At 42.8% G+C, this 16322-nt stretch overlaps 1 protein-coding gene across 1 annotated transcript in view; it reads left to right on the top strand.

Annotated features, from left to right (window-relative positions):
• LOC124801285 (sialin-like) overlaps positions 1 to 16322 on the top strand; it is a 157134-nt gene that overhangs the window by 119964 nt on the left and 20848 nt on the right. The window contains exons 6-7 of the mRNA XM_047263061.1: positions 541 to 693; positions 10441 to 10573. Of these exons, the coding sequence (XP_047119017.1) occupies positions 541 to 693; positions 10441 to 10573 (286 nt within the window). The remainder of the gene's footprint in view (positions 1 to 540; positions 694 to 10440; positions 10574 to 16322) is intronic.

Below are 16322 nucleotides of genomic sequence, written 5' to 3'. Positions count from 1 at the left end.
GATTAAGAAGACACGGAAGCACAAAATTAGTTGCTATAATGGGAGTAAGCTCGACCAGAACAGGTTATAATTTCAGACGTTAGCTGATGCTCCCACATGGGGTCTCTCTGCGCATGCGCAGCGTGGCATCATACTCGGAAATTTAGAACTCCATACTCGGCACAATCCATAGATCATTGACGCTATATACGTACTCGCCTCTTGGTAGGGTGCCGATTTACACTCGCGTCGTGGTTGGTTGCTGATTTACTCGCAGGCACGCAAGGCGCACGCACTTTGAGTAGTCGATTTTGACCAGAAATGTCTAAAACGGGCGTTTCTTTAGAACCGGTTCTATCTCCTGGACTTGTGTGCAGATGCACAGGAGGTTACGTCCTCGTTCATCTTCGATTCCACACTGCAGTGCTTTTATACTACAATTTGCATGCCTGTATTTTATGTGCAACTCTCCGCCCTTAGGAAAGCGACGAGCATGCTCCGCAGCTGTTTCTCATGTTCACGGAAGAGACATTCTCCACCGTGCGTGTCGTTACGTTGCAGAAGCGACTGCCCGTGCCGTGGAAGAGCGTGCTGACGACCCCGGCGCTGTGGGCCCTCATCGCCATCATGGTGACCTTCGACTGGACCTTCTATATCTACATCTCCTCACTGCCCCTCTACCTCGCCAGCGTCCTCCACTTCGATATGCAAAGTGTGAGTACAGTGACTCTTAGAACCATTCTGACACTTATATCTATTCTGGATTAATCATGCTGCAAACAAACCCATACCTTCAAGAAAATTTCACATAACGATATTTCTTTATTTTTATTTGTGTACTTAATTTTTATTTGTTCTTCCTTTGACAGTTCAACACAACAGTAGAAGGGGGTGTCAAAAATAACCGGAATTTTTTTTTTTTTTTTTTTTTTTTTTTTTTTAATGCGCCCGCGCTTGAGATTGGTGTTGGCAGTACAGAAAAGGTCTGACCTTGGCTGACGTAATACCACACGCGTCAGTCGGCTGGTGCTACACAGTTGGATGGAAGCAGGGAAAGCGTACGTGCGTGTTTACTGTACACAATATGGATCTCAAGTTGCAGCAGTGCGCGTCTATTAGACAGCCAAAAGGTCGCCGACAGCGCATTGTAGGCCTTGTTAGCGAGCAAGCCGCCAAAAGAAATGTAAACGCTCTGCAAATGTCCGTGGGACAGGAAAACTGGCGCCCAGACATGCAGACTCTGTTTCAAAACATGTTTTGTCATTGCTAGTTTATGGCTATTCTTTGCAAACTTTGAAATGGACGCAACAGGGGAGATAACAAGCTGTTTATGGAGGGCTGTGCTTCCACCCTGTATTGTGTTAGCAAAAGACACGGCAAACATGTGGGAAAGAGGCCATAAAGCTGAATTTTTTTCCGTTTTCTGCCAATTAACTTTAAGTCTCTGATTGGTCAAATCGGTTTGAAGTGCAAAGACCATTCACTGAGCTTAGAATGCCGAGCTCCAACTCGTGATTGGCTTATGTGAAATTGAGGGAAGTCAAAAAAAAGAAATGTGCTTTCGGAACCGAGCTGAGAAGGCAACACACAGAAAGGGAGATCGACTCTTGTACAAGTCTCTTGTACTGGCACTTCGCTAGTAAAGAACTGCAGGTCTCTACCTAAACGGTGAGACTTGTGTCCTTTACTAGGGCGCGACTTAGAGCCTGTGCCAGTCACCTTCTGAACCGTCAGAGGTACTGCATATATCATCACGGTCACAACGAGTGACGCTTGGGTGTACTTATTTGTCCTTAGTCGGCCGTCTAAACATTTGACGTATTCCGACACGCACAGTCGTGGCACGGAGTCAAATTGGTTTGGCAGACCAGCAAACTGGACCACCTGCACACTGGAATCCGTCGGGGTTTCAGAGGCTCTTAGGGAAGTACCTGCATTCTGAATTAACCGAACGCAAGACCGCGTACTTGCATTTTTCGGGAACACGCATTTAACAACAGACTGCCGCCGTCCGTGACTTCAGTCGGCGAACGCATCGTAGTGTGGCGCCTTGACCAGTAGGATGGTAAAGTATTCGCTGCTACGAAGTAGCGCTATAATATCTATTTCTCAGCACCCTGTCCTTTCGAACCATATTTTTCCTTTTTTTGTATGGTAGAATATAGATGCTCGGTGGTGGCGTAATTTTATGCCATAACCTGGATTCACGTGTATGAAGTGAGATAAGGCGAGTAGTGTACTGGTTAGTGTCGTGTGTCGATCCCCAGCAGATCACTTTCGCCACCATAGATCCCATTTTAGTAAGGCTTTTGTTGAATAAATATTTTTTGTGTGAAGTTTCTTTAATAATTTTGTTGTCTTGTCTTGTTTAAAAGCAATAAATCGATTGTGAATTAGACTACAACTTCTCCCTGAGTTCTGATTAACAATTCCTTCGCATTTTTATGGCAGTCTAGATCAGAAACATAAGGAGTAGCTTTTTCATTTGGTGTCCACTGCGTGAATTTTTACTTCATAAACAGTAATCGTCTTTCACGTTAATGGGTGGCATTATACTGCATGGCTTCCAATTTAGCATTAAGTTCTTTATTAAGCTCGGTGTGTCTTTGTTGATAGTTTTATGCATACGGTTGATTAGTAAGGTCCGACATTTATGTCTGGCGCTGATGAGACCAAACCCTCCTCTTGAGGTTGGTGGAGTAAAGAACCACCAGCCTATGAAAGGAATGGCAGTGAGGGTGAAAAAGCAGTGTAGCCCGCGACGCGACAGTACCCATACTTTAGTTATCCACTATTTGAGAATGAGAGGACTTAGAGACTTACAAGAAATTTTACACATAATTTCAAACACCTAAGAAACTTTTTCTCGCTGTCGACCGCCACAAAATGCAGAAAGCAAAAAATGTTCGTGGCTTACTACATTTTCGCTGTTCATGTAGTAAAACTGCCACATGAAGCACGCCATTTAAATTATCATTTCTTTACTACAAACTGTATTCGTGACACATTTTGCAGACACTATTCGCATATACCACTGAATGTACCAGAAACATTACATCATTGTACGACACTTATTATGGGAGATACGACTTCATAAAAACCGAATGCAAGACGTTTAAATTTATTACTTCTTTACTACTAACTTTATTCAGAACACATTTCGCAGACAGTAGGCGCGGATACGAGGGACACGGGGGATGGCTAGAGAGAAAGGGAGAGGAGGAGGTGGATAGAGAGAGGGCGAAGGCAGGCCGGAGGGTCACCCATCCAAGTACTAGCCCAGTCTGATAGCGTTTAAGTTCAGTGAGCTGACGGGAACCGGTGTTACCACTGCGGCAAGGCTGTTGGGCCATATATACAGGCAATAATAATAATTTCGTGTGGCTCAATAGCCTGGTACAAGTCTTTCTATTGGACGCCTCTTCATCGACTTGCGAGTCCCTAACCCGAACTAGTTATCCAACTGGGGAAAGGGGACCTACAGTTTAACGTGGAATTAGAAACACGTGTTGTTTCTGGTGACTTCCACATCGTCGAGTGGCCAACGGTAGCTTAAAACGAAGACTGACAGATCTTAAAGGTTTCAGCCAGTGAGTTTGCTTCAAAATATGTGACAAAAATGGTCATAGCTTTTGATTTCATTGAATTACAAATTTAAATTTTTTACACCGCTTATAGAAAGTAGACTTCAGTATTTCACATAAATTTTAACTTAACATCTCTACCTGATTCCGAGAAAAAAGTGTCTTAACAGACAGACAAATGGACAAAAAACGGTAAAAAAATATTTTATAAGTTATATAATTACAAATTAACGATTTTCGGATTTTGTATTGTGAAACCCTGCTTCTTTTCAAATTCCATGATTTTAGGCAAACGAGAAGTACATTATAGGTTTTGGTCAGCGATTTTGCCAGTATCAAAACGATTGTGACGTCTTAGAAAGGAACCGAAAGACCTTATGTGATGCACATTTCAGCTTGGTACCTCTCTCTATCTGTTCCTGAGAAACTGATAGACAGACAGACAGACAGACAGACAGACGGAATAGAAAGTGATCCTATATAAGTATAAGGGTTCCGTTTTTATCAGTTGAGGTCTGGAACGCTAAAAACACAAGTCATGTAACGCTTACTAAAGACACAGTGTCTCCCGTTTCATTCGGCAATACTAAAAGATTTAGTATAATGACAGTCAATCATTTCTAGATATACTTGATAGTTCTGTGATGAATAAAGTCTGTACCCCAGTTTCCAAGAGGGGAGCGAGCAGGATATAGAATCGACAGAGGTCGTGTCAAAGCACACACCTCAAGCTCTTTAGGGAAACCCCTTAAAACGAGATGGTTAAACAAAAGCTCTGTGACCTACTTCTTTGCCCCTGACCGGACTCTCTTCTTCGCACACAGAATGAGATGCGACAGTTGTGGGGCAACAAGATTCGGCGTTACAACGTTTGTTGAGACCACAGTAAATGAGTGTCTGCGACTTAATGTGAAGACCGTCCAGAAAAGCTAAATCCTCTTGCCTAAAGTTGCTTGGAAACACAATCAACAGTGTTCTCTTTTAGTAACCACCAGTAATCCCAAACCCGATCATTCATAGGATCGAACTCCCAAGTATAAGAAAGCTTTAAACGTCTGATTATTTTACAACTTAATTTATGTGTTAAACATGAGATGGCGCCGAGATCGGAATGCAATATCTTCATGGTTGAAGACGCAAAAATTTAATTATGTTAACCAGGCTCCTTGGCTGTGCATTATATCTACACTAATATTATAAATCCGAAAGTAACTGTCTATTAGGTTTTCAGGACTAAACCGGTGAACCGATTTTGATGAAATCTAGTATGATGATAGCTCGAACACTGAGGAACAACATAGGCTACTGTAGAAAGCGTGAAGCACAACGTATTTATTGATTTGAAGAATACAACGCGCAGTATGGAATAATACACTGAAGAGCCAAAGAAACTGGTACACTTGCCTAACATCATGTAGTGCCCCTGCGAGCAAGCAGAAGTGCCGCAACACGATGTGGCATTGACTCGACTAATGTCTAAAGTAGTGCTGGAGAGAACTGACACCATGAATCCTGCAGGGTTGTCCATAAATCCGTAAGAGTACGAGGGGGTGGAGATCTCTTCTGAACAGCACGTTGCCAGGCATCCCAGATATGCTCAGTAATATTCATGTCTGGGGAGTTTGTGGCCAGCGCGGGTGTTTAAACTCAGACGAATGTTCCTGGAGTCACTCTGTAGCAATTCTGGACATTTGGGGTGACGGATTGTCCTGCTGGAATTGTCCAGCTCCATCGGAATGCACAACGAACATGAATGGATGCAGGTGATCAGACAGGATGCTTACGTACGTGTCACCTGTCAGAGTTGTATGTAGACATATCAGGGGTCCCATATCACTTCAACTGCACGCATTCCACACTATTACAGAGACTCCACCAGCTTGAACAGTCCCCAGCTGACATGCAGGGTCCATGGATTCATGAGGTTGTCTCCCCTGCCCATCCATTCGATGCAATTTGAAACGAGACTCGTCCGACCAGGCAACATGTTTCCAGTCAACAACAGTCCATTGTCGGTGTTGACGGGCCCAAGCAAGGCGTAAAGCTTTGTGTCGTACAGTCATCAAGGGTACACGAGTGGACCTTCGACTACGAAAGCCCATATCGATGATGTTTCGTTGAATGGTTCGCACGCTGACATTTGTTGATGGCCTAGCAATGAAATCTGGAGCAATTTGTGGAAGCGTTGCACTTCTGTCACGTTGAACGATTGTCTTCAGTCGTCGTTGGTCCCGTTCCTGCAGGATATTTTTCCGATCGCAGTGGTATTTGGTGTTTTACCGGTACGCTCGTAAAATGGTCGTACAGGAAAATCCCTACTTCATCGCTACCGCGGAGATATTGTGTCCCATCGCTCGTGCGCCGACTGTAACACAACGTTCAGACTCACTTAAAGCTTGATAACCTGCCATTGTTGCAGCAGTAGCTAACAACTGCACCAGATACTTGTCTCGTATAGGCGTTATCGACCGCAGCGCCGTATTCTGCCCGTTTACACATCTCTGTATTTGAATAGGCATGCCTGTACTAGTTTTTTTGTAACTTCAGTGTATTATAAATGTGAAATTAACACGGTCCGTTACGTTTTGGTGACTAAACCGGTGAACCGATATCCTTGAAATTTGGCATGGGACAGCTTGAGTCTTAAGGATGAATATAGACTACTTCACAAAGTGTGTAGTACAAGATACTTATTGATTTGAGGAATATTTGCTCTTTCACTTCTGAACTTTGTCATATTTGAAAAAAATGTTTTTATTGTTTGATATGTTCCACGTAATACGATTCAACGTAATCAATACCATGCTTATTCAATTGTCAACGTGTTTAATCCACAGGAATACCAGTATCATTAATTGCTAAAGTAACTCACTGTGTTACGTTTTCACGACTCTAACGCTGCACCGATTCCGATGCTATTTGATATGGAGATAGCTTGAACCCTAAGAAAGATCATGGGCTACTTTAGAAAGTTGTACCTTTTTGAGGGTTATTAAAATATTTAAATCTCAAATACGTGAACTGTACGCAGACGACGTTGGCGCTGTGTCTATAGATTATTACGTGAAAGTGCAAATACAGTGCTATTGTGGGCGCAGTTTATGATGCTGAGTTGTTACACCATTTGGCATAACTGGAGAGTTTTTGTGGAGATACAGAAAGAAAATCCGACTGTAGGTCCGAGAACCATATTTAAGATTATTGCAATAAGCGTCGCAAATCTGATTTAGAAGAGATACAACGTTCTAAGAGAGTTCAGCTGTGAAAGTTACTCGAATCCAACTAACCTCGGAGTAACCTCACGTCCGCCGGAAGTTCGATGCAGAACGCCAGGCGACCTAAGAGCTACAGACACACAAATACACTCACCCTAGCCCGTCGAATTTTAGACGCCGAGCTTCACGCGTCTCTTACAGCTGCCGAGACGCTTGAAGACCCACAACGACGGCGACATTTAAAGGCTGTACGACAAACAGGGAGACGTGGCATCTTTACACGTGCAACGTGAGACGGTTTTTATGAGGCTGAATTTCATTGCGATCTATTGATTGATTATGTTATTTATAGATTATTCATGTTGCGGGATGGATCAAAAATGTAGGCGCTACAATGCATTGAAATGGAAGGAAGAAACGTTTGGCATATTTTGCTCTGGTGGAAAAACCTCACAGCCAGTGCTTGGTGAGCCGAACGGACCTCTAAGGACTCTGCTTCTCTGCAAATGTAATGAATCGAGGCGTTTTTTATTTACAGGGTGTATCAAAAACAATCACCCGATTTGGCACATTTGTATTTCTGAAACTACTAAACAAATACAATGAATTTTGTTTTTTGATGAACGGGAAACTAAAAAAGATTTTTTTTAATACCTTTTCATAGGTGTTCAATATCCCCCCCCCCTCGAGCTGCAGGGCATATGTCAATGCGGCATTCAAATTGTTCCCACACGGCAGCGAGCATGTCTTGAGTTACAACTTCCACAGCTGCTGTTATTGTTGTTGGTAACGGAGGCACATAAACAAAGTCTTTTATAAATCCCCACAAAAATTGATCACATACAGTCAGGTCCGCTGACCCTGGAGGTCAGCAATGTAAGGCTGAATATTTTGCTCCAGGGCTACCAATCCATCGTTCACTAATCCTTTGATTTGAAAATTCCCGCACTTCCAGATGCCATTGTGGCGGTGCCCCATTCTGTTGGTAAATGAAGTCATTCGAATCTGTCTCCAACTGTGGGGAACTCAAGCATATCGAGATGTGTGCTTCCTGAGACAGTGTTCTCGGCAAAGGAAAATGCACCATACACCTCTTCCCGTGAAACTGCACAAAACACATTATATGTTGGAGAGTATCTCTCATTTTGTACAACTTCATGTGTTTGTTCCATACCCCATATTCTCCCAGTATGATGGTTCACCTTTCCATTTAAATGGAATGTTGCCTCATCGCTAAACACTAAGCATGGAAGGAAAGTGTTATCCTCCATCTTGCCAAGAACAAAATTATGGAACTCTACACGTTGTTGTTTCTCACCTTCGCCAAGAGCTTGCAGTAGCTGAATGTTGTATGGTTTCATATGTAGACATCGACGCAACACACGCCAGACGGACATGGGGGCATGTTGAGCTGTCGAGCTGCACGACGAACGGATTTCTACGGACACCTTGTGAAACGATAGCGGACACGTTCGATGTCTGTGTCAGACACTCGAGGACGGTCTACGCAAACGACCTGTTTCTCGGAATTGTTCATGCCATCGTCTAATAATCTGTGCTGTAGGAGGACCCACACCATACCTATTACGAAAGTCACGCTGAACGGTTATTATTGACCCGCGTTGTTCAAAACGTAGAAAACAAAACGCTTTCTGTTGTCCCGACATTATTTTTACTAGAAATGAAATGGGCGCACACTGCTGCTACCTAGCGAGTACCACGTAAAACTCGAGAGTTTGCTCTTTCCAACAGTACGTTTTCACGCACTTATATCGGATAACCTAGCAGTTTGTTTTTTTTTAATCAGATGATTCTTTTTGATACACCTTGTATAATTAGAAAATATAATGCATGCTTTCAGATTCGACATGCAGCAAAATAACAAAAGCATATTTATTATGTGGCTGCATACCCGCACTGCATGCATTTTTTTTATTCATACTTCTCTACACCACTGTATACACATTTACAAATTGCTAGCTTGCCTACTCAGCATAGCACTCGTCATAACAGAACCACTGATAGGCTAGCGCAGTTGCGGGAATAGCTAGTTATTTTAATAAATACAGCGACCAGGCACTTTGTAATGATAAGACGCGTTTCGGACTTTCATCCACCTTCAATTAGAATGATACATATTTGAGTCTTTAGTCAGGACGTAGTTGCATCATCGACAGCAGATTAGATGCTACAGCTGGCCAGTGAAAAATAACAGTTTTCCTAGCTACTACATTTCGCGAGTTGCGTATTTATGAGATATTGCTTTTTAGCTATGCTTTCTTTCTACTCTGCTTGTAGTTGTTCCGATTATCGTCTTTATGGGGGCGTGGGGTTGTGCAAAATAGATCCATAAAGCACGAACAGCGAAAATGTAGTAAGCTACACATTTTTTTCGTTTCGTTATTTTGGGGGGGGGGGGGAGGGATTTCAGCGAGAAAAAGTTTCTAAAAGTCTCAAAATTGTGTGTAAAATTTTTTGGTAGTCGCTAAGTGGTCGTATTCTCAAACACTGTATGAAAACAGTGTGGATAATTCGCGCGCCGTGACATAGACGATCTCAAGAAATAATATTATACACAGTTTCTAACTTCAATACTTACTGTGTTAAACGTTTAAACGAATTAATGAAGATCGCGCCTTACATTCAAGACGAGTAAACTTATGTTTAACTTAAGGCTTGCAGGAGTAACAAAAATTTTTGTTGTATAACTTTTATGAGTAAGATACGACAGCATTACAAATTTTTAAATTCAATAAATAATTATGTAAAATACTGAAAATCAAAATTTTTTTGCTTCTGGAAGCCGATTCGCCATAGTGAGTCCGGTATGTGACTACATGTGTAATGGGCCGTATGGTGTTAACCCGAAACTCTTGCTAAAGTAAATTCCACCGCTGCCGAACTCAAAAGGCATCTTGCGGCATTTCTAGATCGCAGATCCCGCCACCTCACATCAGTTACAAGCCTTCTCCATTTCATTTCAATATTTTCCTTGGGAAATTTAATTCCGACGATTAACATCGATTAGGGACTTTACGAGTAGCGGAAATTGGAAATTTGTGGTAAGGTGTTATGGGACCAAATTGCTGAGGTCATTGGTCCCTAAGCCTACACACTACTTAATCTAACTTAAACTAACTTACACTATGGACAACACACACACCCATTCCCGAGGGAGGACTCGAACTTCCAGGGGGTGAGGGGGGGTTGGGGGGGGGGGGGGGGGAGGCCGCTCGGACCGTGACAGGGCGCCCTAGAGCGCGCGGCTACGAGTAACGGCTGCTCCCTATACGTAGTGAGCAGACAGTAAGACGGATATCACTGTTCACTCAATATTCAGTCGCAATGCACCCATCGTTCGCCTCAAATGTCTATAGGGGTCTACTCAAGCCTGATAAACAAAAGGAATTATCGTAGTCGCGTATCAACATGGCGAGTTTTTACGGACTGCCCTCAACAAAAACGAACACAGTTGCCAGCGAACATTAATCAGTTTGAAGAGTATAAACATCCACCGAAAACTTCTAATACCAGTTCTGTTCAATTGTTTTCATTTGGTGGGACAACTTGTGGCTCTCGATGTCATTTTATAGCTTACTATGTTTGTAATCTGAGAAGCGCTCACTCACGTATCTGTCTATGTATGTGTCTATTCGTTGCAGAACGGCTTCCTGTCGGCCGCGCCCCATGTTATAAGTGCGGGCGGCAGTCTGTTCTTCGGATGGCTCACCGATTTTGTGTTCCGGAAGGGCTACATATCCAAACTTCACGGATTTCGCATTATAAACGGAATGGGTAAGTTCAAGCCGATCGTTCATTGTTTTAGAAACCAAATATATCACAAGTCGCGCGTGGCAAAACAAAATTGCTCGTATACGAATGAACTGTTTGGCAGCGATATATACTGATAAAATTCTCTCGAGCTTCCAGCTGCGTCAAGTGGTTTGCGCACTCTGATGCCATCGTATTTTTTGTACGATGGAGAGAATATTTGAACCAGACGGACGGCTAATAGGTCCCCTTAGCGACGGCTAAGGGGAGCCCATTAGCTCCATTTGCAGCCAACCTGTTTACGGAACACTTTGACGACATCGTCCTGGACATGGCCCCTGCAGAGTCTAGTTGCTCTTAACGTTTCATCGACGACACGTTCATTATTTGGTGCCGTGGACTTGGAAAGATGGGAGAATTTTTGGATCACATCAAGGATATCCGTGGCAACATTAAATTCACCATGGGGGTAGAGACAGATGTACCTTGCTGTTCCTTGACGTCCTCATCCGCCATGAAACAAACCGATATCTCAACCACAGCGTCTGCCGTAAACCCACCCACAACAGACCGATAGCTGTACGCTATCAGCTATCACCATCCGTCACTGAATCGTTCTGTTCTGAGGACCTTGGTGCATCAAACGGAGGCCGTCTCAGAAGCTGAAAACCTGCCGAAGGTACCGAACTACTTGCGGAAAGTATTAAAGCAAAACAGCCACAACTATTGCCAGATTTCTCAAGCCATCTTTCCGAACACACGTGAGCAGGAGGACCCCGAGAAGGACTCGAAGAAGCTTCCATTTTTGCCACTCTGTAGCTCAGTAACAGGAAAAATATCTGGCTCCTAAAGAGGCATAAGTTCGATTCGGTCATCAGGGTTCCAGCAAAAATTCGACAAGTCATGAGGCCTGTGAAAGACGACGTAGACCTCGGAACGCCAGGTGCATATAAAATACCGTGTGGGTGTGGACAGTTTTATGTTAGACTGTGTGTACTACTGAACAGCGCTGTGTAGAACACGAGAGATGCTTTCGTCTTCGTCACCCTTACAAGAGTAGGCCGAAGTTGAAGAAATTAGTCGTGGAAAATCAGTACACAAAGAAGTTAGATACAGCAGTACTAAGATACAGCAATAACCATTAGCTCAGTAGGCAGTACAGTTGAAGAGGAGATCTCTGAAACGGCAATTACAGAAGTTAGAAAGAAAAACGTAGGTACAAAGAAGATAACAACGAAGAAACCATGGATAGCAGAAGAAATTCTTCAGTTGATCGATGAAAGAAGGAAGTACAAAAATGTTCAGGGAAATTCAGGGATTCAGAAATAGAAGTCGTTGAGGAATGAAATAAATAGGAAGTGCAGGGAAGCTAAGACGAAATGGCTGCATGAAAAATATAAAGAAATCGAAAAAGACATGATTTTCGGAAGGACAGACTCAGCATACAGGAAAGTCAAAACAACCTTCGGTGACATTAAAAGCAAGGGTGGTAACATTAAGAGTGCAACGGGAATTCCACTGCTAAATGCAGAGGAGAGTGTGAATAGGTGGAAAGAGTACACTGAAGGCCTCTGCAAGGGGGAAGATTTGTCGGATGTGATAGAAGAAAAAACAGGAGTCGATTTGGAAGAGACTGGTGATCCAGTATTAGAACCAGAATTTAAGAGAGCTTTGCAGGACTTAAGATCAAATGGCAGAAGGGATGGCTAACATTCCATCAGAATTCTAAAATCATTGGGGAAAGTGGCAACAAATGATTATTGGTTCAAATGGCTCTGAGCACTCTGGGACTTAAAATCTGTGGTCATCAGTCCCCTAGAACTTAGAACTACTTAAACCTAACTAACCTAAGGGCATCACACACATCCATGTCCGAGGCAGTATTCGAACCTGCGACCGCAGCGGTCACGCAGTTCCAGACTGAAGCGCCTAGAACTGCACGGCCACACCAGCCGGCAAATGATTATTCACATTGGTGTGTAGAACGTATGTGTCTGGCGACATAACATCTGACTTTCGAAAAAATATCATTCATACAATTCCGAATACTGCAAGTGATGACAAGTGCGACAATTATCGCACAATGAACTCAACAGCTCATGCATCCACGTTGCTGACAACGATAATATAAAGAAGAATAGAAAAGAGAATTTAGGATGTGTTAGATAAAGATCAGATTGGCTTTAGGAAAGGTAAAGGAACCAGCGAGGCAATTCTGACGTTGCGGTTGATAATGGAAGCATAACTAAAGAAGAATCAGGACACGTTCATAGAATTTGCCGACCTGGAAATGGCGTTCGACAAGTAAAATGGTGCAAAGTGTTCGAAATTCTGAGAAAAATAGGGGTAAACTATAGGGAGAGAGGGGTAATAAGAGTCAAGAGGGAATAAAAACGAAGTGCACGGATTAAAAGGGGTGTAAGACAGGGATGTAGTCTTTCGCCCCTACTGTTCAATGTGTACATAGAAGAAGCAATGATAGAAATAAAAACTGAGGAGTAGAATTAAAATTCAAGGTGAAAGGATATTACGAGGGCAGTTCAATAAGTAATGCAACACTTTTTTTTCTGAAACAGGGGTTGTTTTATTCAGCATTGAAATACACCAGGTTATTCCCCAATCTTTTAGCTACACAACACTATTTTTCAACGTAATCTCCATTCAATGCTACGGCCTTACGCCACCTTGAAATGAGGGCCTGTATGCCTGCACGGTACCATTCCACTGGTCGATGTCGGAGCCAACGTCGTACTGCATCAATAACTTCTTCATCATCCGCGTAGTGCCTCCCACGGATTGCGTCCTTCATTGGGCCAAACATATGGAAATCCGACGGTGCGAGATCGGGGCTGTAGGGTGCATGAGGAAGAACAGTCCACTGAAGTTTTGTGAGCTCCTCTCGGGTGCGAAGACTTGTGTGAGGTCTTGTGTTGTCATGAAGAAGGAGAAGTTCGTTCAGATTTTTGTGCCTACGAACACGCTGAAGTCGTTTCTTCAATTTCTGAAGAGTAGCACAATACACTTCAGAGTTGATCGTTTGACCATGGGAAAGGACATCGAATAGAATAACCCCTTCAGCGTCCCAGAAGACTGTAACCATGACTTTACCGGCTGAGGGTATGGATTTAAACTTTTTCTTGGTAGGGGAGTGGGTGTAGCGCCACTCCATTGATTGCCGTTTTGTTACAGGTTCGAAGTGATGAACCCATGTTTCATCGCCTGTAACAATCTTTGACAAGAAATTGTCACCCTCAGCCACATGACGAGCAAGCAATTCCGCACAGATGGTTCTCCTTTGCTCTTTATGGTGTTCGGTTAGACAACGAGGGACCCAGCGGGAACAAACCTTTGAATATCCCAACTGGTGAACAATTGTGACAGCACTACCAACAGAGATGTCAAGTTGAGCACTGAGTTGTTTGATGGTGATCCGCCATTGCAAGAGTCACAGCTGTGCACGGCTGGCCCGCACGCGGGAGATCAGACAGTCTTCCTTGACCTTGCGGCGATGATGACACACGCTTTGCCCGACGACTCACCGTGCTTTTGTCCACTGCCAGATCACCGTAGACATTCTGCACGCGCCTATGAATAACTGAGATGCCCTGGTTTTCCGCCAAAAGAAACTCGATCACTGCTCGTTTTTTGCAACGCACATCCGTTACAGACGCCATTTTAACAGCTCCGTACAGCGCTGCCACCTGTCGGAAGTCAATGAAACTATACGAGACGAAGTGGGAATGTTTGAAAATATTCCACAAGAAATTTCCGGTTTTTTCAACCAAAATTGGCTGAGAAAAAAAATGTGTTGTATTACTTATTGAATTGCCCTCGTATTGATTCGATTCGTTGCTGACATTGCTATCCTGAGTGAAAGTGAAGAAGAATTACATGCTCTTCTGAATGGAATGAACAGCCTGAGTACAGAATATAGATTGATAGTAAATGGGAGAAAGAGGATTTTAAACCACTTGAGGTGGCCTGAAGGTCGAGCGAATTTTATCAAAAATTCTTCACTCCCTTTAGTGGCGACCTCCAGTGCTCATGACTCTTTTAATTTCTTATCCCACAATAGCGTGCAATTTTGTTCTTTAATTTATCTCTTGCCCTGTATATTCATTTTATCTCACTATGTTTTGCCGTTGGTTGACGTACTGACACACAGATTGTATATAAACATGTATCAGAAACTTTAGAGATTTATACTTTCCATCAAAACATTGCAAAAAGGTCATATGAACTTGCGTCTGAAAATTCTTCTTTAGATAGGTACGGCATGATTTATTATGCATGGCACAAAAATGATACGTTCACCTGACACATTTACATTTACAGAGCGTGGTCGAAGTGACCCCGTGATTCCATGTATCACCTGAGCCTGCGTTCTATACTTTGCCACACGTTGAAGAAAACTCCTGATGTGTTGGGTATTTGGTCAGATCCCTTTTGGATACGCTTCCTCAGAACACCGACATTGGGTACAGCAATCGAATACGCCAATAAATTTATATGTCCCAGACTGTGTGCTGTCCCCCCTCCCCCACCAAAAAGAGATCTATTGGATTCAAATGTGGCGATCGGATAGCAGAACCCATTCTACCAATCCTTCGGAAACTGGTTATCGAGATACAAACAAATTGTCTGCGGAGTACCATCGTGCATAAACGACATTCGGTCGATGACTCTAGGTTCGTTATCGAGTAAATGAAGCACCTCATTTCTGAGAAACTGCAGTTACGTTTGTCCACAAAACGTTGCGAAAAGAAGAAGGGGCTAATGAGATGGTCACGAATAATTCCACCCCAAACGTTGAGGCTGAACCTCTGTTGGGTTCTGTCTTGTCGCTCGTAATGAATGTTTTCATAAGCCCTGACGTGATTGTTATGATAAGTGCAGATCCCACCCCGTGAAAAGCCAGCCTCACCAGTGAATAGGGTACGTGCTTAGTACTGCACAAAAACAGCACACTGGAATAACGCGTGTTGACAGAAAGTCACTTTTGTCTCAAATCCTACCTCAACTATTCCTTGCACTCGTTGAAGGTGATAAATATTCTTAACATTTTGCTTTTATTGGAAAAAGTAGCGCAAATTGTGACTTGTTATTCTATTACTTTGTATGAGTTTCACTCGGTTGAAACTTTTTTGTACTAGTTCAAATGCACCATTATCCGCTTAAAAGGATTGAGTTTTCTTAACTTGCGTCACAAAGGAAACTGGACTATTACTCACTCATTCCAAAATACATTTTTAAATGTCGACTGTAGCGTGCCATTCAGTGGGGCTCCATAACTAAAAGTACGAAACGTGTAATTCCGCAGGGTTGTGGAAGAGAGACATTTTTCTTATAAAACCTTCTTCTCTGTCAAGAACAGCGTTCCCGAAACAGTGTTGTGCACAGCGTTGGTGTTCCACGGAAAGTGAGCAAGTGCTCCGCGAAAAGCTTTATCGACTTTTTTTAAAAAATTTTGTTATGATTTCTTTGTTGTTAGTTATGATTTAAAATAGACGTAATCACTGAATAAACAAGTTTTTATCATTTTTTAAGTTAAGTTTCTTTAACCTTCACAACAAACAAGGGATTCTGTCAAAGTACCAGGATTCTTAAAGTGTTTCCTCAGAGGAAAAGTTTGGGAATCGCTGCTCTAGAGTTTTAACGAATTCATTCGTCACTCCTAGAAATATCGATGTCACATCTACGATTAAAAATCGTTTACTGCGTATACCCTGTACGTTATATTTCTTATGTTTTTTCTGTTTCACATTTCTGTGGT

The sequence above is a fragment of the Schistocerca piceifrons genome, chromosome 1 (assembly GCF_021461385.2).
Source record: "Schistocerca piceifrons isolate TAMUIC-IGC-003096 chromosome 1, iqSchPice1.1, whole genome shotgun sequence".
Classification (NCBI taxonomy): Eukaryota; Metazoa; Arthropoda; class Insecta; order Orthoptera; family Acrididae; genus Schistocerca; species Schistocerca piceifrons.
Note: the sequence above shows the minus strand (reverse complement) of the source record. Positions and strands in the feature narration are given on the sequence as shown.